Source organism: Coregonus clupeaformis, chromosome 14, assembly GCF_020615455.1.
Source record: "Coregonus clupeaformis isolate EN_2021a chromosome 14, ASM2061545v1, whole genome shotgun sequence".
NCBI classification, from domain to species: domain Eukaryota; kingdom Metazoa; phylum Chordata; class Actinopteri; order Salmoniformes; family Salmonidae; genus Coregonus; species Coregonus clupeaformis.
Window position 1 is genome coordinate 20437693 of NC_059205.1, and position 23016 is coordinate 20460708.

At 41.1% G+C, this 23016-nt stretch overlaps 1 protein-coding gene across 3 annotated transcripts; it reads right to left on the reverse strand.

The window, feature by feature from the left end:
- Positions 1 to 2100: 2100 nt before the first annotated feature.
- On the reverse strand, positions 2101 to 8939 carry LOC121581609 (SLAM family member 6-like). Of its 3 annotated transcripts, none has more exons than XM_041897101.2 (7): positions 8798 to 8939; positions 6032 to 6355; positions 4407 to 4549; positions 4047 to 4164; positions 3411 to 3542; positions 3104 to 3150; positions 2101 to 2821 (listed from the first exon to the last, which is right to left on the reverse strand). In XM_041897101.2, exons 1-7 carry the CDS (start codon positions 8883 to 8885, stop codon positions 2660 to 2662), a joined length of 1014 nt encoding a protein of 337 aa, XP_041753035.1. In that variant the 5' UTR covers positions 8886 to 8939; the 3' UTR covers positions 2101 to 2659. The 3 variants fall into 3 exon arrangements, with proteins under 3 accessions (XP_041753035.1, XP_041753036.1, XP_041753037.1); XM_041897102.2 differs by lacking the exon at positions 8798 to 8939 and adding an exon at positions 7653 to 7796; XM_041897103.2 differs by having other exon boundaries at positions 2715 to 2821; positions 4043 to 4164.
- Between the last annotated feature and the right edge of the window lie 14077 nt (positions 8940 to 23016).

Below are 23016 nucleotides of genomic sequence, written 5' to 3' on the forward strand. Positions count from 1 at the left end.
ATTGCTGTTCAATCTATGGAAAGTCAAGTGTATCATTCACTGTGCATTCACACATTTTCTGCCAGACATTTCAAAAGTCTAATGCTGTTCCTTGAATTTCAGACTTGAGGTTTAGTGGGTTCATTGGAGCGCTATGGCTGCGTTTACACAGGCAGCCCAATTCTGATATTTTTTCCACTAATTGTCCTTTTGACCAATCAGATCAGCTCTGAAAAAGAGCTGATGTAAAAGGTCTGATGTGATTGGTCAAAAGACCAATTAGTGGAAGATCAGAATTGGTCTGCCTGTGTAAATGCAGCCATTGTGACGTACATATTTGATCCAGCATGACCCAAGATGGCAGCCGTAGCCTAGTTATTTATTAAAGTCCCAGTGCAGTCAAAAATGTGATTTTCCTGTGTTTTATATATATTTCCATGCTATGAGGTTGGAATAATACTGTGAAATTGTGAAAATGATGATAATGCTGTTTGAAAAGACCGCCTGAAATGTCAGCCTTTTTTGGTGGGATGGAGTTTTGGCCTGCCTGGTGACATGGACAGGCATTAAATTAGTTAATAGACCAATAAGAACCTCTCAGCTTGTGGTCCTCTGTAGCTCAGCTGGTAGAGCACGGCGCTTGTAACGCTAAGGTAGTGGTGTTCGATCCCCGGGTTCACCCATACACAAAAAAAAAATGTATGCACGCATGACTGTAAGTCGCTTTGGATAAAAGCGTCTGCTAAATGGCATATTATTATTATTTCCAGTTGTATCCTCCCCACCCTGGCAGTCCTAGCAAAATTCTTGCTTGAGAAATTGCTCTTTGCTAAGAAGCTATTTTATTTTAAGTTTTGGCCATTTTTATTTAAAGCAATCACGTTAAGGTACTTAATTGTTACCCAGAAATTATTTGATATTGAGATTTTTTTAAATGGCTGAATTTGACCTTTAAAGGACACCCCAGGAGAAGGTGCCGTCACTATTTCGACCTAATTTCCTGTCCTAGAGAGGAAATACACGTTTAGGTTCCACCTCCGAAGAATGACAAAGGCTACTTATACATATTCACGAATTGGGTAGGGGAATTTCCACGTGGAGTTGATAAACATCAACAAATAGGGCTAGCTAGCATGCTAACCCAATCTAGCTAGCTAATGTTATCTGTTGCTGCTGGGTTTTTTAAACTACACCGTATTCAAAAGATGGCTACTAGTTCTGGAGCTGGATTTGTCATAAACATTGATTTAAATTGCGGCCGCAAATCCGCCATTGAAATAGTTTGAAAGAATAACATGAAGCTTTGGTACTATGGATAACTATTGAAAGATATCTGATATGCGTTGGTAGGTAGGCTGTTGGCAGGCTTAGACTGCAGTACAGCAAAGTCAGTCCGTGCTCATGATTCTCAGAAGGGAAGTGAAATGATAGGCTACAATGACTTTGCTCGTGATCATGCACGCCGCAAATTACATGTAACTATAAGTTCCTTGAATTTTCTTTCACAGGTGCTTTATCATTATCTGGATAGACACTTGTGGTTTCTAGCTAATGTTACTACACTCAAAGCAGTGGAGAGTGTAGAGAAGCAAAACTTTAGTGGTCTAAACCATTCATCTTGGGGCGACAGGGGGAGCGGTTTTGCAAAATGCTATCATATCATGCAATTATACCTTATATTAAATTGTCAGATATAGACTCAACAACAAAATTAACGGAAAATGCAACAATTTAAAAGATTTTACTGACTTACAATTCATTTAAGGAAATCAGTCAATTGAAATAAATAAATTAAGCCCTAATCTATGGAGGTGCAAAAACATATGTTTGCACCACCTATTTTAATTTGCTCCATGGCTCAGCCAGCCAGCCAAGTGGACACAACATTTACATTTTAGTCATTTAGCAGACGCTCTTATCCAGAGCGACTTACAGTTAGTGAATACATATTTTTTTATACTGGCCCCCCGTGGGAATCGAACCCACAACCCTGGCGTTGCAAACGCCATGCTCTATCAACTGAGCTACATCCCTGCCGGCCATTCCCTCCCCTACCCTGGACAACGCTGGGCCAATTGTGCGCCACCCATGAGTCTCCCGGTCGCGGCCGGCTGCGACAGAGCCTGGATTCGAACCAGGATCTCTAGTGGCACAGTTAGCACTGCCTTAGACCACTGCGCCACTCAGGAGTACAAGCCTGTTTGGCTCATCTCAGTCGCAAAGAGAAATAACTTTGCAGCTGTTTCTGATTAATAAACAGTGCCATGCCGGTGGGTGGTAACATTCAATTAAAACCCAGCCCTGAAACGAAATGTAGGCTGAATAGAATGTGTCTGTCATATCACAGGAAAATACATCGCATTCACATGGATTTGCACGAATTGGGCCGTTCGGATTTGTCCCTTCAAGACCAAATATATAATACTTTGACTAAAATTATGACATATTGACTTAAATCATTGTTCAAAATCATGGGTAAGCTCTGGCCATCTTCTTTCAGCTAGAAAAAGTGGATTTCTACTGGTGTGGGCATTTAAGGCTCTCCTTGGTTGTGCAAATCTGCCCTCTTGTGGATGAGAGTATGTGTTTTATGCACATACTGTATGTCTTCTAACTTGAATATTTTATTTATTTCCATAGAGAAGATGAATTGTGTAGATGACTGAACTGAGGTGTCTGTCTATAGCTTCGCCAATTTGTACTTGTCCATGGAGTCCCCAGGCAAAGGGAGGGGTAAAGGGGGTTTCCTTCCTCCTGATATACTGTAGACCACTCCGTCCTTCAAGTACTCTGGCAGGTATGGGTACTTATACACTTCCTGAAACTCATGCACGTGCAGCAACTTGGAACGAGAAGGAACACAGACACACACAGAGAGATTTACTACGAGAGCATTGCAAATCTGGGTTAAAATACTATATATTTATATGCTATAATACTATACTATATATTTATTAAATTACTTTCAAATACATTTCGAAATAATTATCTAGACTATGTTTATTTGAAAATACATGTAGTTGAATATTGGAATGTAATTGGGAAATATATTTTGAAAGAGCAATACAACATAGAATTCTGATTAAGGTAATAATTATAGCACTAATAACCATGACAACCATACCTCGATTGAAGCATATTTTATTTTCAGTGGTGTAGCAGTCTTGAAGCCTGTTGATTTGGAGAGAATATGAAACCATGTCTTTAATTAATTATTTTAACAACACACATTTTTCAGATGGCCAAAATAATATTTAGGAAATAAGAACAAGGGGTAAATTAATTGTGAAAATGTGTATGGTTCAATGATGCAGTAATGGTGAGATGTTTCATACAGGGCCTTGAGAGGGGTGAAACATGGGCCGGTGTGTTAGAAATGCACAGGCTGATTTCTGGTCCCAGACTCTAGCTGTGAAACATGTAAAGCGTACCTCCAGTGTGCTTGGGTCGTATGAGGAGGAAGTACAAGATCAGACTTATGAGGAGAAGAGGTGTGATGATGTCTAACACGATCAGGGTGGGTCCCAAGAGTGACATCTTTGTATAGACCAGCACCTCTGTGCCTGAGAGGAGAGGAGAGGAAACACAAGGTCAAGTCGTTATTGTAAAAGAGAATATGTTCTCAATTACTTACCTGGTTAAATAAAGACAAAATAAATACTCTTCAAGAAATGACTGTAATTTCAACACTTAAAACAATGTAAACACACACTTTGTCTTTGCTCACAGGAACACAGTCTATGCATTTATGGATGATCTACTGTATCTATGGATGCCTGGACACCCTTATTCATGCCATCCATTTAAAAGGACATACATCTATGTACTGTAGAAAATACATGGAAGTGTGCACTCTATTTAGTGATCATTCGTCGAATCTATCCATGTCTAACAGAATTATCAACCTGCTAGCCTTTCGGTAGTGTTGTTGGCTAAGATGATGTCAAGGAGGGCGGTCACATGTGTTTGCGAGGCAGTGGTCCAGGGTTCTAGTCTCGGTGTGAGCTGGTGCGGGAGGATGTGGTACGGCTAAGCAATGCAGAGTAACGCCCTTAACACATACTTACACACGTCCCCCATGCGTCCCCACTGGCTCTTCTTGCTGACCAGGTTGCTGGCATTGCACATGATGGTTCCATCGCTCCCGGTAACAGTCATAACCAGGTGGGGCTTGTAGAGAACCACCTGTGTGATTATAACAAGGACCATAATGAAAATGAGTTTGTGTTTTTAATCCTCAATGATTTTTTATGTATGTGTTGTTGTACTCCAATGGCTGCGACAACTCTATGGGCCGGTTTTTAAGCCTAGTCCTGCACAAAAAATCATTATCAATAGAGATCTTCTGAGAAATTGGTCCTATATGTATTTTAAGTATGTCAAATATAATGAATTACTTAATTATATGTATACATTAATTTGTTCACCTCGTCCTCAGTGCAGCCGGACAGGTCACAGGTGTAGGAGGCGTAGCTGTCGTGGGCCGAGCAGGTCACAGAGACGTTACAGAATCCCTCGGAGGAGTTCAAGTAGAGCAGCAGCATCCTCAACTCCACATCCGGTACAGCCTCTGAGAACACAAGGACAGGATGGATGAGAAGGCCGGCCATAGAAATATAATTACTAGAATGAGAGAGCCATGTATTTAGAGAGTTGGGACATTGAGGTTTCTGCATTATGATGCATTTACATTACACTACAACATTATATGGCAGCGGTGGCAGCGCCCCATTAACATTACATGGGGAATATTTAAACAATGCTATGTAACTGAATGTCTAGAATTAGAACTATATTTGAAATTCTAAAAGTTGTCCCAAACTCTCCAAATATATGGCTCTGGGCACCCCTATTCTAGCCAATGATTCCATTTCTATGAGGCAGACATTACAGGCATCATCACACCTTTAGAATCGCTCTGTGTGAGAAGATGAGAAGATGCATGAGAAGATGTGGTTGTTTTTACCCATACTAAACTTAGTTGAATGCACTGACTGTTAGTCACTCTGGATAAGAGTATATGCTAAATGACTTACATGTAAATGTAAGCCAGACATACAGTAACAGACATCATCAGACCTTTCTTTATAATCCCTCAGTGTGCCTATACTTGGGTACAGAGACCTCACACATCTCATACTAGCTTTGTCCCAGATCTGTTTGTGCATGTCTTGGCAACTCTCTATGCTAATTGTCACACCAAAATCAACATGAACATTTCCAGCACACTGAGTAATCTTGATTCTTCCAAAATGTAATGGATCTAATAAAGTTCTTAATGCACCTGATAGCACAGCCTGGTCTCATAGACTAGACCTAACATAGTAAATGTATATCAGGGACACTGAAATGAGTATGATGTGTAACGTTTGGTATGGTTACATAAGACAGATGGATACTTAAGACAAAAATGTAAGTAAGTTGGTTGGTCGGGTGGATGGGTAGGTAGGTGTATAACGTGAACGTTTAGCAACTCAAAGGTTGCGAATTCAAATCTCATCACAGACTAACTCATCTCAACTTCAGCTAATTAGCAACATTTCAACAACTTGCTACTTTGCAACTACTTAGCATGTTAGCTAACTACTTAGTATGTTAGCCAACCTTAACCATTTTAGCTAACTCTTCCCCGAACCCTAACCTTAACCCTTTCAGCTAACCCTTTCCCCAACCTTTATCCTTACTCCTAAACTTAACCTTAACCTTAACCCTAGCCCTAACCCCTAGCCTAGCTAACGTTAGCCAGCTAGATAACGTTAGCCACCTAGCTAGAATTACATAATATATCATAAGTTTAACAAATTTGTAACATATAGTACATTTTTCAAATTCGTAACATATTGTACGTTTGGCAAATTCGTAACATATAATACGAATTGTAATTCGTAACATATACGAAATGGGCATCCACAAATGAATACATACCATACGAAATGTAACATATCATATTAAACGGAGTGTCTTGGTTTACGTACAGAATAATACAAAATGCTCTGATACCAGGTTGGGTAGCACGTTAAGGTGTGCGAGTTTACTTTCTAAATCGACTCACCATGAACAGCCAGCACATGTCTGGCCACGTCCTTCTCGTACCCTCGGTGGTCTGTGATCTTGGCACTGTAGATCCCATTGTCTGTTTCCTGCAGGTTCTTCAGCTCCAGGGTGTAGGATCTGGGGTCCATGCCCACACGGTTCTCGTAGTCTTGGTAGGCTTTCATGGGGTTCTTGGACTCGTTGCTGTAGCGTACCACACTGTGTGTCAGGTTGTACCTCCAGAAGATGTACTCTATGTCCATGCCCTCCAGGGATGTCTGGACGTCCAGCTGGACCGAGCCTCCCTTCACTGCCAGGACTACCGGGTCATCTTCACCAGAGCCTGTGGGAGAGGGGGAGCATTAGTGGTGTACCGTAGTTTGTCATGGAACAAAGAGAAAAATGTGCAGCTAATTATAGCTAATCTCATGCTATTCTACACATTTTGCCATGAGTCTGGGAGTAATTTGTTTCTTAAAGCTAATTTCCGGATATTCTACACATTTTGCCATGAGAGAAAATGTTGCAGTTTTACAGTTAATTTCCTGTAATTCCAATCCAGAGCCCTTGCGGGGGGGTGTGGTACGCCAGTGGGGAGCATAGAGATCTGTTAGTCTCTGTATGTTCCTACAGTAGGTCTCACCCATAGAGATCCTATAATTCAATAGAGTGGATGATTTCATAGACCTGCCCTAGAATGTGCCCTCCATGCCATCTTGGTCAGGAATACATTGGATTGGAATTTATGGCAAGAAAGGCATAGGATATGCATTTTCTCCTTTAATGGAGAAGAATACTGGGTCATCTGCACCAGGGACCGTGGGAGAGGGGGAATGATAGAGATATGTTAGTCTCACCCATATAAATACATAGAACACTAGAATGGATGGACATTGGCATTCTAGGAACATGACTTAAAAATATCTGCCATCTTGGTCAGGAAAACTTTAATTGTAGAAAGTGATCAAATATGGTAAAACATTTTATAAAACTGTGTTTGTAGATGTCTATCATCCACTCTAGTGAATTATTAGATCGTAATGACAAAGGAGATTAATACAGTTGATCTCTAGAGATGGATGTGGTGTGATTGGCTGAATTGTGGTAATGTGGTTAGAGTGTATTTAACTAAACATACATGGGTATTTTGGTGGAAATGGCATTCAGGGTTGGGGTCAATTCCATTTCAATTCCAGTCAATTCAGAAAGTACACTTAAATTCCGATTCTCTTCAATGCTTTTTAGTAATGGAAATTATTAATTGGAATTGGAATTTAGAATTTATTTACTTTCTGAATTGACTGGAATTTAAATGTAATTGACCCCAACCCTGGTGTCATTTCTATCTCAGCAGTGTTTTCTGTTAAGCGCAACACCCCACAACACCACCCTACACAATCAACACCACCCTACACAATCATGTTGCACAACTGCCCCTACACAATCAAGTTGTACAACGCTTTTGGTTGTGACGCAACAGAGAGTTTCCATGCACAAAAACAATGACACCAAACAATTGTTGTTAAAACATTTTTGTGTAGACTAACTCTCTGTTGTAACACAAAAATAGCTGTTGTGTCACAACCATTGTGTCAAATGCGTTGTACATCAGTTGTACAATCCGAGTGAGCCTGTCCTACCTGCTTGCTGAGTCATCCATCCATCTACTCTACTCTCTCTGGTGTCACTCCCCGTCAGAGTTACATCTGGTTACATAAGCGTCAATGTTATGTTCTGTAAAGCAACCTGTCCCAAATGAACATGCCACTTATCGGCCCATCTTTGTGATCAGGACGGTGTGTGCAGGCCAGGCAGGGGTTCTGAGAACCATGAGACGTAGCCCATGTGTAAAAGGTTATGGCTATTTTTAGCTGTGCTCTATTGGTAGAGTACATGGGTGTGGCAGGGACAGGAGTGTGTGCTGAGATAACAGAGACACATCTGGAAACATAAGAAGTGGCTGGTGGGGGGAGATAAAAAAAAAAGGACGTTATCGTTGTAATGGCTGGAATTAAATAATATATGCCATTTAGCTGACACTTTTATCCAAAGCAACTTAAAGTCATGCATAAAACATAATAATATGGGTGGCCCCAGCAGGAATCAAACCCATAACTCTGGAATTGCAAGTTCCATGCTCTACCAACCGAGCCACAGAGGACCACAATAAAAAGAAAGGCATCAAACACATCAAATCCATGGTTGGTTTCTATGTGTTTGATATCGTTGCATTTATTCAATTTCAGCCATTATAATAAGCCCATCCTCTGATATTTCCGACCACCAGCTACCACTGACACACATGTTGGAGACTGATGGACTTCATTGATTTGAATGACGTAAAGGGCTAGCTAGTTTTGCATTTGAGATATTATCAATATCAAGTCATACCAAAACCATCACCTAATGCCAAATGAAATGTCACCATATATTTTGACCCACCTTCTGTATAACATATTATATTGACAGACAGATGTAACAAATTCCACTAAACAAAAACACAGACACACTGATTGAAAAGAGCACTGCAGTCAAACGCAGGGCAGAAGATCATAAAACGCAACATCAAAAGTAATATTACACATAAATGTACTTGAGTAAATAATGTTACCAAAGGGATTGAAGCAAACAGTTTTCAAAGAATACTTCAGTCACACTGCTGATATATATATATATTATTTACTATAAGAGCGAACTACAGGTTTCATGTTGTAACACAATCTAAGAAGATATAAAATGTGATACTACTGTAAGAAAATAAATTACATTTGAATTGTTACTGTACCTGGTTCCAGGATGACAGCCAGTGAGGCAGCACAGAAAATCAGAAGAAAATGTTTCATTTCTGAAGATGGAAGTGGTGGAGAACCCATTCGGCCAAGCACGGCAGTCAACTGTTAGTTACTGTTAAGCTGTTTATCTGTTGACAGTAGCTAGTTAGTTGCTGGATTGAGAGTGAAAGACACAGTAGCTTATTCTCCTAGTACCAAGTTTCACCTAGGTACAGATCTAGGATCAGCTTCCCATCCCCAAATCCTAACCTTAACCGTTAGTGGGGGAAATGCACAACTGACCCAAGATCAGTGTCCAAGGAAAACATCACCCTACACTGGCCCCTTGAGAGGAGGGAGGGACATCACAGACCATGTGATGCACTGTGGACCCTTTGACACAATACTTCTACATAGGAGCAGTTCATATCCTTACAGTGTCAAATACTTTTTTCCCTCACTGTAGTAACCAATAAGTGTTAAACAAATAAAAATATTTTATATTTGAGATTCTTCAAATAGCCACCCTTTGCCTTGATGACAGCTTTGCACACTCTTGGCATTCTCTCAACCAGCTTAATGAGGTAGTCACCTGGAATGCATTTCAATTAACAGGTGTGCCTTCTTAAAAGTTAATTTGTGGAATTTATTTCCTTCTTAATGCGTTTGAGCCAATCAGTTGTGTTGTTATACGGTATGGGGGTATACAGAAGATAGCTCTATTTGGTCCATATTATGACAAGAACAGCTCAAATAAGCAAAGAGAAACGACAGTCCATCATTACTTTAAGACATGAAGGTCAGTGAATACAGACATTTTAAGAACTTTTAAAGTTTCTTCAAGTGCAGTCGAATAAACCATCAAGCGCTATGATGAAACTGGCTCTCATGAGGACCGCCACAGGAATGGAAGACCCAGAGTTACCTCTGCTGCAAAGGATAAGGTCATTAGAGTTACCAGCCTCAGAAATTGCAAATAAATGCTTCACAGAGTTTAAGTAACAGACACATCTCAACATCAACTGTTCAGAGGAGGTCGTGTGAATCAGGCCTTCATGGTCGAATTGATGCAAAGAAACCACTACTAAAGGACACCAATAATAAGAAGAGACTTGCTTGGGCCAAGAAACATGGACATTAGACCAGTGGAAATATGTCCTTTGGTCTGGAGTCCAAATTTGCAATTTCTGATTCCAACCATCGTGTCTTTGTGAGATGCGGTGTGGGTGAACGGATGATCTCCGCATATGTATTTCCCACCGTAAAGCATGGAGGAGGAGGTGTTATGGTGTGGGGGTGCTTTGCTGGTGACACTGTCTGTGATTTATTTACACTTAACCAACATGGCTACCAAAGCATTCTGCAGCGACACGCCATCCCATCTGGTTTGGGCTTACTGGGACTATAATTTGTTTTTCAACAGGACAATGACCCAACACACCTCCAGGCTGTGTAAGGGCTATTTTACCAAGAAGGAGAGTGATGGAGTGCTGCATCAGATGACCTGGCCTCCACAATCCCCCGACCTCAACCAAATTGAGATGGTTTGCGATGAGTCGGACCGCAGAGTGAAGGAAAAGCAGTCAACAAGTGCTCAGCATATGTGGGAACTCCTTCAAGACTGTTGGAAAAGCATTCCAGGTGAAGCTGGTTGAGAGAATGCCAAGTGTGCAAAGCTGTCATCAAGGCAAAGGGTGGCTATTTGAAGAATCTCAAATATAAAATATATTTTGATTTGTTTAATCTCTTAAGGATCGGACCCTTTTTTTCAATTTTCGCCTAAAATGACACACCCAAATCTAACTGCCTGTAGCTCAGGACCTGAAGCAAGGATATGCATATTCTTGATACCATTTGAAGTTTGTGGAAATGTGAAATTAATGTAGGAGAATATAACACATTAGATCTGGTAAAAGATAATACAAACAAAAAAAAAAATGTTTTTTGTTCCATCATCTTTGAAATGAAGAGAAAAGCCACAATATAATATTGCAGTTTAGGCGCAATTTAGATTTTGGCCACAAGATGTGTGTGCAAAGTTTTAGATTAATCCAGTGAAGCGTTGCAATACTGGACTATTTTGTATCAAGTCTGCCCAAATGTGCCGAATTGGTCAATTGATACATTTTCAAGTACATAACTATAGAGAACATACAAAAATGATATGATAATACAAAATGTAAGTTTACACACTCCCAGGACTGTCATACATGATGGATCATTAGCTTATACACTAACTTTCACACATTTAGATGGCCGGGCAGGGTGGGTGTGGAGCCAGAGACAGCAGGGGTTTAAACTGTAGAACCCAGTTCCTATATTTGAATATAAAAATGGATTTTATCAAACAAAACTATGCTACATTTTATCTCTGGATCTCAGGATGACAAATCAGAGCAAGATTACTGAATGTAAGTACATTGTTTACCTTCAGAGGTGAATGTATCAAACCAGTTGATGTGCTAAGTTTTTTGTTGTTGTGCACTCTCCTCAAACAATAGCATGGTATTTTATTACTGTAATAGCTACTGTAAATTGGACAGTGCAGTTATATTAACAATAATTTAAGCTTTCTGCCCACATAAGACATGTCTATGTCCTGGAAAGTTTGCTGTTACTTACAACATATACGGGACACCGATCCCGTAGAGGTTGACACTTGTTTGGTTACTACATGATTCCATATGTGTTATTTCATATTTTTGATGTCTTCACTATTATTCTGCAATGTAGAAAATTTTAAAAATAAATAAAAACCCTTGAAGGAGTAGGTATGTCCAAACTTTTGACTGGTAGTGTATATATACAGTTGAAGTCGGAAGTTAACATACACTTAGGTGGAGTCATTAAAACGTGTTTTTCAACCACTCCACAAATTTCTTGTTAACAAACTATCATTTTGGCAAGTCAGTTAGGACATCTACTTTGTGCATGACACAAGTAATTTTTCCAACAATTGTTTACAGACAGATTATTTCACTTATAATTCACTGTATCACAATTCCAGTGGGTCAGAAGTTTACATACACTAAGTTGACTGTGCCTTTTAAATAGCTTGGAAAATTCCAGAAAATGATGTCATGACTTTAGAAGCTTCTGACAGGCTAATTGACATCATTTGAGGCAATTGGAGGTGTACCTGTGGATGTATTTCAAGGCCTACCTTCAAACTCAGTGCCTCTTTGCTTGACATCATGGGAAAATCAAAATAAATCAGCCAAGACATCAGAAAAAAAATGTAGACCTCCACAAGTCTGGTTCATCCTTGGGAGCAATTTCCAAACGCCTGAAGGTACCGCGTTCATCTGTACGCAAGTATAAACACCATGGGACCACACAGCCGTCATACCGCTCAGGAAGGAGACGCGTTCTGTCTCCTAGAGATGAACGCACTTTTCTGCGAAAAGTGCAAATCAATTCCAGAACAACAGCAAAGGACCTTGTGAAGATGCTGGAGGAAACAGGTACAAAAGTATCTATATCCACAGTAAAACAAGTCCTATATCGACATAACCTGAAAGGCCGCTCTGCAAGGAAGAACCCACTGCTCCAAAACCACCATAAAAAAGCCAGACTACGGTTTGCAACTGCACATGGGGACAAAGATCGTACTTTTTGGATAAATGTCCTCTGGTCTGATGAAACAAAAATATAACTGTTTGCCCATAATGACCATCGTTATGTTTGGAGGAAAAAGGGGGTGGCTTGCAAGCCGAAGAACACCATCCCAACCGTGAAGCATGGGGGTGGCAGCATCATGCTGTGGGGGTGCTTTGCTGCAGGAGGGACTGGTGCACTTCACAAAATAGATGGCATCATGATGAAGGAAAATTATGTGGATATATTGAAGCAACATCTCAAGACATCAGTTAGGAAGTTAAAGCTTGGTCGCATATGGGTCTTCCAAATGGACAATGACCCCAAGCATACTTCCAAAGTTGTGGCAAAATGGCTTAAGGACAACAAAGTCAAGGTATTAGAGTGGCCATCACAAAGCCCTTACCTCAATCCTAAAGAAACGTTGTGGGCAGAACTGAAAAAGCGTGTGCAAGCACGCCTACAAACCTGATTCAGTTACACCAGCTCTGTCAGGAGGAATGGGCCAAAATTCACCCAACTTATTGTGGGAAGCTTGTGGAAATCTACCCGAAACATTTGACCCAAGTTAAACAATTTAAAGGCAATGCTACCAAATACTAATTGAGTGTATGTAAACTTCTGACCCACTGGGAATGTGATGAAAGAAATAAAAGCTGAAAGAAATAATTTTCTCTACTATTATTCTGACATTTCACTTTCTTAAAATAAAGTGGTGATCCTAATTGAACTTAAGACAGGGAATTTTTACTCAGATTAAATGTCAGGAATTGTGAAAAACTGAGTTTAAATGTATTTGTTTAAGGTGTATGTAAACATCTGACTTCAACTGCATACATACATATTTTACAAGGTATATTGACTGAGAACACATTCTCATTTATAGCAATGACCTGGGGAATAGTTACAGGTGAGAACTTGTTTTTGTATTATTTCAACATTGTATTATTACAATGAGTTTGAGAAGATTTTACAAAGATCTCATCAAAGCTCATTTTGTATGTTTTACTACCACCACATGTTCTCGTGTGTGAGAGGTTCAACGGGATTTTAGTTTTTCTTTTCTTTACCACATTTCGCCAGTTTCCATCAATTTTTTTTCAATCTTTTTAAAATCAAATGAAAAGCTGGTGAATTTGAATATCAATATCAGAGTCAGGTGGCAGTGAAAGCTAATGATAATAAATGCAAAGTTATGTACTGTAAATACTAAATATGAATACATTGTCTTAGAAAAGACGAATACCAAAATCTATATCATATTTCAAATACCAAGACTGTACAAATTGTACCTATATGGAGATCATTATACGTTATTAATCACATCATCCAGTTTGTTTACCTGTAATTGAAGAAAATCATATATAGCATGTTCATATTGATAAATAGCAATTCAACCAAAATCTTTCTGTAGAATGCAATTCATAGACTTTCAGAGGCTTTCACAGGCACAGTTTTAATTTATTTTTACTTTCAGAGAACAGTATACACACAAACAGGACAAGTGTATACACACTCGGCAAAAGAAAATGAAGCTTTCAACACACAAATTACTGGAGACGGAGACATGCTAAAACGTACAATGCACAGACAAGACACAGCCGTGTCACTCTACATAACCCAGACTGGGTAGTCTAACACATACTGGAATAAGATTATACTATTTCAGCCTGAGGAGCAAGTATCTAAACTACCAAGTATCTAAACCATAAACCAACTAACTTGGTATCTAACACATCCCCCGTGCTTAAGACTAATCAACGCTGTTTGGACCAATTGGAATCCACGCTTCAAGATTGTTTTGATCACGCGGACTGGGATGTTCCGGGTAGCCTCTGAGAATAATATAGATGTATATGCTGATTAGGTGAGTGGGTTTATAAGGAAGTGTATAGGAGATGTTGTACCCACTGTGACTATTAAAACCTACCCTAACCAGAAACCGTGGATAGATGGCGGCATTCGCGAAAACTGAAAGCATGAACCATGGCAAGGTGATGGGGAATATGGCAGAATCCAAACAAAGTGGTCTTTCCCTCCGCAAGGCAATCAAACAGGCAAAACGTCAATATCGAGACAAAGTGGAGTCGTAATTCAACGGCTCAGACACGAGACGTATGTGGCAGGGTTTACAGACGATCACGGACTACAAAAGGAAAACCAGCCACGTTGCGGACACTGACATCTTGCTGCCAGACAAGCTAAACAAGTTCTTTGCCTGCTTTGAGGTTAACACAGTGCCACCGATGCGGCCAGCTACCAAGGACTGTGGGCTCTCCTTCTCCGTGGTCGACGTGAGTAAGACATTTAAACGCGTTAACCCTCGCAAGGCTGCCGGCCCAGGCGGCGTTCCTAATTGCGTCCTCAGAGCATGCGCAGACCAGCTGGCTGGTGTGTTTACGGACATATTCAATCTCGCCCTATCCCAGTCTGCTGTCCCCACATGCTTCAAGATGTCCACCATTGTTCCTGTACCCAAGAATGCAAAGGTAACTGAACTAAATGACTATCGCCCCGTAGCACTCACTTCTGTCATCATGAAGTGCTTTGAGAGACTAGTCAAGGATCATATGACCTCCACCTTACCTGTCACCCTAGACCCACTTCAATTTGCATACCGCCCGAATAGGTCCACAGATGATGCAATCGCCATTACACTGCACACTGCCCTATCCCATCTGGACAAGAGGAATACCTATGTAAGAATGCTGTTCATTGACTATAGCTCAACATTCAACACCATAGTACCCTCCAAGCTCATCATCAAGCTTGAGGCCCTGGGTCTCAACCCCTCCCTGTGCAATTGGGTTCTGGACTTCCTGATGGGCCGCCCCCAGGTGGTGAAGGTAGGAAACAACATCTCCACTTCGCTGATCCTCAACACTGGGGCTCCACAAGGGTGTGTGCTCAGCCCCCTCCTGTACTCCCTGTTCACCCATGACTGCGTAGCCATGCTTGCCTCCAGCTCAATCATCAAGTTTGCAGACGACACAACATTAGTAGGCTTGATTACCAACAACGATGAGACAGCCAACAGGGAGGAGGTGAGGGCTCTCGGAGTGTGGTGTCAGGAAATAATCTCTCACTCAACATAAAAAAAACAAAGGAGATTATCGTGGACTTCAGGAAACAGCAGAAAGAGTACCCCCCTATCCACATCGACGGGACAGCAGTGGAGAAGGTGGAAAGTTTTAAGTTCCTCAGCGTACATATCACTGACAAACTGAAATGGTCCACCCACATAGACAGTGTGGTGAAGAAGTCGCAACAGCGTCTCTTCAACCTCAGGAGGCTGAAGAAATTTGACCTGTCACCTAAAACGCTCAAAAACTTTTACAGATGCACAATTGAGAGCATCCTGTCGGGCTGTATCACCGCCTGGTACGGCAACTGCACCGCCCACAACTGCAGGGCTCTCCAGAGGGTGGTGTGGTCTGCCGAACGCATCACCTGGGGCAAACTACCTGCCCTCCAAGACACCTACAGCACCCGATGTCACAGGAAGGCCAAAAAGATAATCAAGGACAACTACCACCCGAGTCACTGCCTGTTCACCCCGCTATCATCCAGAAGGCGAGGTCAGTACAGGTGCATCAAAGCTGGGACCGAGAGACTGAAAAACAGCTTCTATCTCATGGCCATCAGACTGTTAAACGGCCATCACTAGCACAGAGAGGCTGCTGCCAACATACAGCCTTGAAAATCACTGGCCACTTTAATAAATGGAACACTAGTCACTTTAATAATGCCACTTTAATAATGTTTACATATCTTGCATTACCCATCTCATATGTATATACTGTATTCTATACTATCTATTGCATCTTAGCCTATGCCACTCTGATAATGACATTGCTCATCCATATATTTATATATTCTTATTCCATTCCTTTACTTAGATTTGTGTGTATTAGGTTTTTGTTGTGGAGCTGTTAGATATTACTTGTATCTCTCCCACTATTGATAAGGCAGATTACGTACACTTACATTGTAAAATCAAGCTGTAGTAGCACAACACTACCCAATATGTCACAGTAATAGTAGTAGTAGTATCAAGTATACTGTATGTATAAGTACCTTCTTGACAAGATTATGTAACTGTTCTGTAACTCTTCTGTAACTGAAGAATAACCAAAGAAGATTGAACCAAGTTTGCTCAACCAAGTGGTCTGAGGAATCACAGTATCTTATTTCCTTGTTTTTGTATCTCATTCGATCCAGAATCTCCTCACAAGTCCAAAGGGTTTGAACAAACAGTTTTGTAGAAACTCCCATGAAGACCTGCCTTGTTTTGTAAGATCTACTCTCACACACTATCCCCACGGTGCCTAAGTGCTATTCCTGCCCCCAAGACCATAGGGCCTGGGTATGGGCCTCTTTGGCCCCACACACTGTCTTTAGACTCACACCCCCACACACCTGTCGTGTACGTACACATGTTTTTTGGGACAAACACCAATTCTACGAATTGTACACATATACTGTACGTACGCACATACGCACATACATTACCAGTCAAATGTTTGGACACACCTACTCATTCATGGGTTTTTCTTTATTTTTACTATTTTCTACATTGTAGAATAATACTGACGACATCAAAACTATGAAATAACACATGTGGAATCAGAGATTCTTCAAATAGCCACCCTTTGCCTTGATGACAGTTTTGCACACTCTTGGCAGAGAGAGAGATGGGAGAATTAGAGGGAGGATACTTAAGTTCACACAGGACACCAGATAAGACAGGAGAATTTCACCAGATAGGACAAACTGACCCTTACCCCCCGGCACATAGACTATTGCAGCATAGATACTGGAGGCTGAGACAGGGAGGGTCGGGTGACACTGTGGTTCTGTCCGACGATACCCCCGGACAGGGCCAACCAGGCAGGATATAACCCCACCCGCTTTGCCAAAACACAGCCCCCACACCACTAGAGGGATATCAACAGACCACCAACTTACTAGCCTGAGACAAGGCTGAGTATAGCATACGAAGATCTCCTCCACCGCACGAGCCGAGGGGGCGCAAAACCGGACAGGAAGATCACGTCAGTGACTCAAACCACTCAAGTCAAGTATAGAGGAAAAAAAGAGAGGGCAGCCGGCTAGACAGAGACAGCAAGGGCGGTTCGTCACTCCAGTGCCTTGCGGTTCACCTTCGCACTCCTGGGCCAGACTACACTCAATCATAGGACCTACCGAAGAGATGAGTCTTCAGTAAAGACTTAAAGGTTGAGACCGAGTCTGTGTCTCTCACATGGATAGGCAGACCATTCCATAAAAATGTAGCTCTATAGGAGAACGCCCCGCCTAGCTGTTTGCTTAGAAATTCTAGGGACAAGGAGGCCTGGGTCTTGTGACCTAATGTACGTGTAGTTATGTACGGCAGGACCAAATCGGAGAGATAGGTAGGAGCAAGTCCATCTAATGCTTTGTAGGTTAGCAGCAAAATCTTGAAATCAGCCCTTAACAGGAAGCCAGTAGAGAGGCTAGCGCTGGAGTAATATGATCAAATGTTTTGGTTCTAGTCAAGATTCTAGCAGCCGTATTTAGCACTAACTGAAGCATATTTAGTGCTTTATCCGGATAGCCACCTTACCTTGATACTTAAAACCTAAATCGATACTGTCATTAATGTGGTTCTTCAATAATCATGCATAATAGTTATTGGATGCGCATTTGGTGTGGAGCAGTTTAATTACTCCATGATATTTTCACACATCATCATCTGATCCAGGATGGAATTTTCCAAATGACAGCCAAGTGACAAGCAGCTGTTCTGATAGCGTATGCAATGCAACAACAGCCCAAGTGCTGGGAAAAGGGTGTTTGTGAGGAATGTCCAGAATATTATGGTACCTTATGCCGGTGAAGACAGTTGTGCGTGGATCCACATTGGATCTAATATCACTAGCGAATTGAGGTTGATCATCTGTTGTTGTCTGCTTAATTTACAGCAGGGTCTCATTAGATTTAACAGAGAAAGCATCAAGGTAATGAGTTCATGTTGTCATATGTTTTTGTGCCTTGGATTGGTCACCGAGTCTACTGTGCGCAATTGTGTAGGATAGACTATTGCGCAACACCCAACGCTCTTCCTATTAATTATTCTGGACATAATGACAACAAATTACATAAACTATGTAAGCTACTGGGCGTATTCACAATATGATCAGGTAATGAAATAACATGACAAATACATTTTGTTGTCCATGTTACACCTGCAATTTTAAACAATACAAGGGGCTTGAAACAGTCTACTTGAACTTGAATTTGGAGCTCAGAAATTCAAGTAACCTACTAGAATAGGCCTACCTAGAGCATTTCCTCAATTTGGTGCTTAAAAAGTCCTTGTAATTATTATAGCCAATTTATACGTTCTCCTGCTCCCTTATAATTATCTGTGATTTCATTTTTGAGAATTTTTTTGTGAGAGATTTGTTTTGTTTCCTGCCGCTTCAATTGAAGGGCCCCTTACACTACGTCTGAATTGGTGACCTGCTAGGTGACCTAAACTGGGACATGCTTAAACCACCTGACCAAGTCCTAAAGCAATGGGACTCCCTAAATCTTTCTCAGACTATTACCAATCCCACAAGGTATGACACCAAACACCCAGAAAAGGCTACTCTCCTTGATGTTATCCTCACAAATAATCCTGATAGGTATCAGTCTGGTGTTTTCTGTAATGACCTTAGTGATCACTGTTTTACAGCCTGTGTTCGTAATGGCTGCTCAGTTAAACGACCTGTCCGGATTTGTCATAGACGCTTGCTAAAAAACTTTAATGAGCAAGCCTTCCTTCATGACCTGGCCTCTGTAAATTGGTATAGAATCAGCTTGATCCCCTCTGTCGAAGACGCTCAGTGTTATTGTTAACAAACATGCCCCCATAAAGAAAATGAGAATTAAAAACAGGTTCAGCCCCTGGTTCGACCGTGATCTGGCAGAGTTACTCCACCTCAAGAATTCCATTTGGCGAAAGGCTCGGCACACGCATACTCAGGCTGACTGGCTCTCATTCAGGCAAATGAGAAATAAGTGCACTCAGGCTATCCGGAAGGCTAAAGTTTGTTACTTTAAGGAGCAGTTCTCACTCAGTGGGTCTAACCCCAAGAAGTTCTGGAAAACTGTGAAAGACCTGGAGAATAAACCCTCCTCCTCACAGCTGCCCATGTCCCTTAATATTGATGATGTGGTTTTTACTGACAAGAAGCACATGGCTGAGCTCTTTAATCACCACTTCATTAAGTCAGGATTCCTATTTGACTCAGCCATGCCTCCTTGCCCGTCCAACATTTCCTCATCTCCCACCCCTTCTAATGCAACTAGCCCCGCTGCTCCTCCCTCTTTTTCCCCTGCCCCGCAACATAGTTTCTCCCTGCAGGCAGTCACTGAGTCTGAGGTGCTAAAGGAGCTCCTTAAACCCTTCCTTCTTTAAGGTTGCTCTCCCTATCATCGCCAAGCCTATCTCTGACCTTTTTAACCTGTCTCTCCTCTCTGGGGAGGTTCCCATTGCTTGGAAGGCAGCCACTGTGCATCCTTTATTGAAAGGGGGAGATCAAGCTGATCCTAACTGTTATAGGCCAATTTCTATTTTGCCCTGTTTATCAAAAGTGTTGGAAAAACTTGTCAATAATCAACTGCCTGGCTTTCTTGATGTCTATAGTATTCTCTCTGGTATGCAATCTGGTTTCCGCTCAGGTTATGGATGTGTCACCGCAACCTTAAAGGTCCTAAATTATGTCACCATTGCCCTTGATTCTAAGCAATGTTGTGCTGCTATTTTTATTGACTTGGCCAAAGCTTTTGATACGGTAGACCATTCCATTATTGTGGGCCAGCTAAGGAGTATTGGTGTCTCTGAGGGGTCTTTGGCCTGGTTTGCTAACTACCTCTCTCAAATAGTGCAATGTGTAAAGTCAGAATATCTGCTGTCTCAGCCACTGGCTGTCACCAAGGGAGTACCCCAAGGCTCGATCCTAGGCCCCACACACTTCTCAATTTACATCAACAACATAGCTCAGTCAGTAAGAAGCTCTCTCATCCATTTATATGCAGATGATACAGTCTTATACTCAGCTGGCCCCTCCCCGGATTTTGTGTTAAACGCTCTACAACAAAGCTTTCATAGTGTCCAACAAGGTTTCTCTGCCCTTAACCTTATTCTGAACACCTCCAAAACAGTTCATGTGGTTCGGTAAGAAGAATGCCCCTCTCCCCACCGGTGTGATTACTATCTCTGAGGGTTTAGAGCTTGAGGTAGTCATCTCATACAAGTACTTGGGAGTATAGCTAGACTGTACACTGTCCTTCTCTCAGCACATATCCAAGCTGCAGGCTAAGGTTAAATCTAGACTTGGTTTCCTCTATCGTAATCGCTCCTCTTTCACACCAGCAGCCAAACGATTCTTAAAGTGGTAATGGCCTACTTTTTACTTTACACTTTTTGCATGTTTTTTGGGGGGAGGGGGGTTCTATATTAGGCCCTATACATAAATTATACAATTGTATAAATTTGAGGTCTGTGAAAATTACAATTAAGTGCTTGAAAAAGTCCCTGAAAGTCCTTGAATTTGACTTGCCAATGCCTGTATGAACCCTGCATAAATGATGTATAGTCCTAGACCTATGTTGTTGTATAGGTGGAGTTATGGACCAATTTGCATACACTACCGGTCAAAGGTTTTAGAACACCTACTCATTCAAGGGTTTTTCTTTATTTTTACTATTTTCTACATTGTAGAATAATTGTGAAGACATCAAAACTATGAAATAACACATATGGAATCATGTAGTAACCAAAAAAAGTGTTAAACAAATCAATCAGATTCTTCAAATAGCCACCCTTTGCCTTGATGAAAGCTTTGCACATTCTTGGCATTCTCTCAACCAGCTTCACCTGGAATGCTTTTCCAACAGTCTTGAAGGAGTTCCTACATATGATGAGCACTCGTTGGCTGCTTTTCCTTCACTCTGCGGTCCGACTCATCCCAAACCATCTCAATTTGGTTGTGGTCGGGGGATTGTGGAGGCCAGGTCATCTGATGCAGCACTCCATCACTCTCCTTCTTGGTAAAATAGCCCTTACACAGCGTGGAGGTGTGTTGTGTCATTGTCCTGTTGAAAAACAAATGATAGTCCCACTACACCCAAACCACATGGGATGGCGTATTGCTGCAGAATGCTGTGATAGCCATGCTGATTAAGTGTGCCTTGAATTCTAAATAAATCACAGACAGTGTCACCAGCAAAGCACCCCCACACCATATCACCTCCTCCTCCATGCTTTACGGTGGGAAATACACATGTGGAGATCATCTGGTCACCCACACTGCGTCTCACAAAGACACGGCGGTTGGAACCAAAACTCTCCAATTTGGACTCCAGACTAAAGGACAGCAATTCGACCATGAAGGCCTGATTCACACAGTCTCCTCTAAACAGTTGATGCTGAGATGTGTCTGTTACTTGAACTCTGTGACGCATTTATTTGGGCTGCAATTTCTGAGGCTGGTAACTCTAATGAATTTATCCTCTGCAGCAGATGTAACTCTGGGTCTTCTTTCCTGTGGCGGTCCTCATGAGAGCCAGTTTCATCATTGCGCTTGATAATTTTTGCGACTGCACTTGAAGAAACGTTTCAAGTTCTTGAACTGTTCCGTATTAACTGACCTTCATGTCTTAAAGTAATGATGGACTGTCATTTGTCTTTGTTTATTTCAGCTGCTCTTGCCATAATATGGACTTGGTCTTTTACCAAATAGGGCTATCTTCTGTATACCCCCCATACCTTGTCACAACATAACTGATTGGTTCAAACGCATTAAGAAGGAAAGAAATCCCACAAATTAACTTTTAAGAAGGCACACCTGTTAATTGAAGTGCATTCCAGGTGACTACCTCATGAAGCTGGTTGAGAGAATGTGAAGAGTGTGCAAAGCTGTCATTAAGACCAAGGTTGGCTATTTGAAGAATCTCAAATATGAAATATATTTAGATTTGTTTAACACTTTTTTGGTTTCTACATGATTTGATATGTGTTATTTCATAGTTTTGATGTCTTCACTATTATTCTATAATGTAGAAAATAGTAAAAATATAGAAAAACCCTTGAATGAGTATGTGTTCTAAAACTTTTGACCGGTAGTGAATATTCACTTTTATTCCTCTAAGTACACTGCATAAAAATCTATTGAATTTTGGTTTCAAACCATTTTGAAATGTTTGCAATTCTAAAATGTTCCATGGCATATGAACTTACTTGATAACCTGTTTCCAATACATTTTAAATGTATTTAGGAACGGAAAATGCACTCCAAACTCGGGTGTTTGTGAAAGCAATGATGGGGTAGAATGCATTTTCATGTTACAAGTCAATTTGTGCTACAATAAGATTTATTGTTGTGTAATTATAGTATTTTCAACATGTACATTTCCAGTAGGGCAGCCCATACCAAATGACTGACACCCAAATAGGGGATTCAGTGTTATAATTTAAAGAATGTACAAAAATAAAATAATACTACTCTATTCTTCGATCATTTTTATTTGAAATTAGCTTACATTGTTAAACATCTGGAAGACAACATTCAAGTTTTCCAGTGAAAACCTAGACAAGTTGAAGACA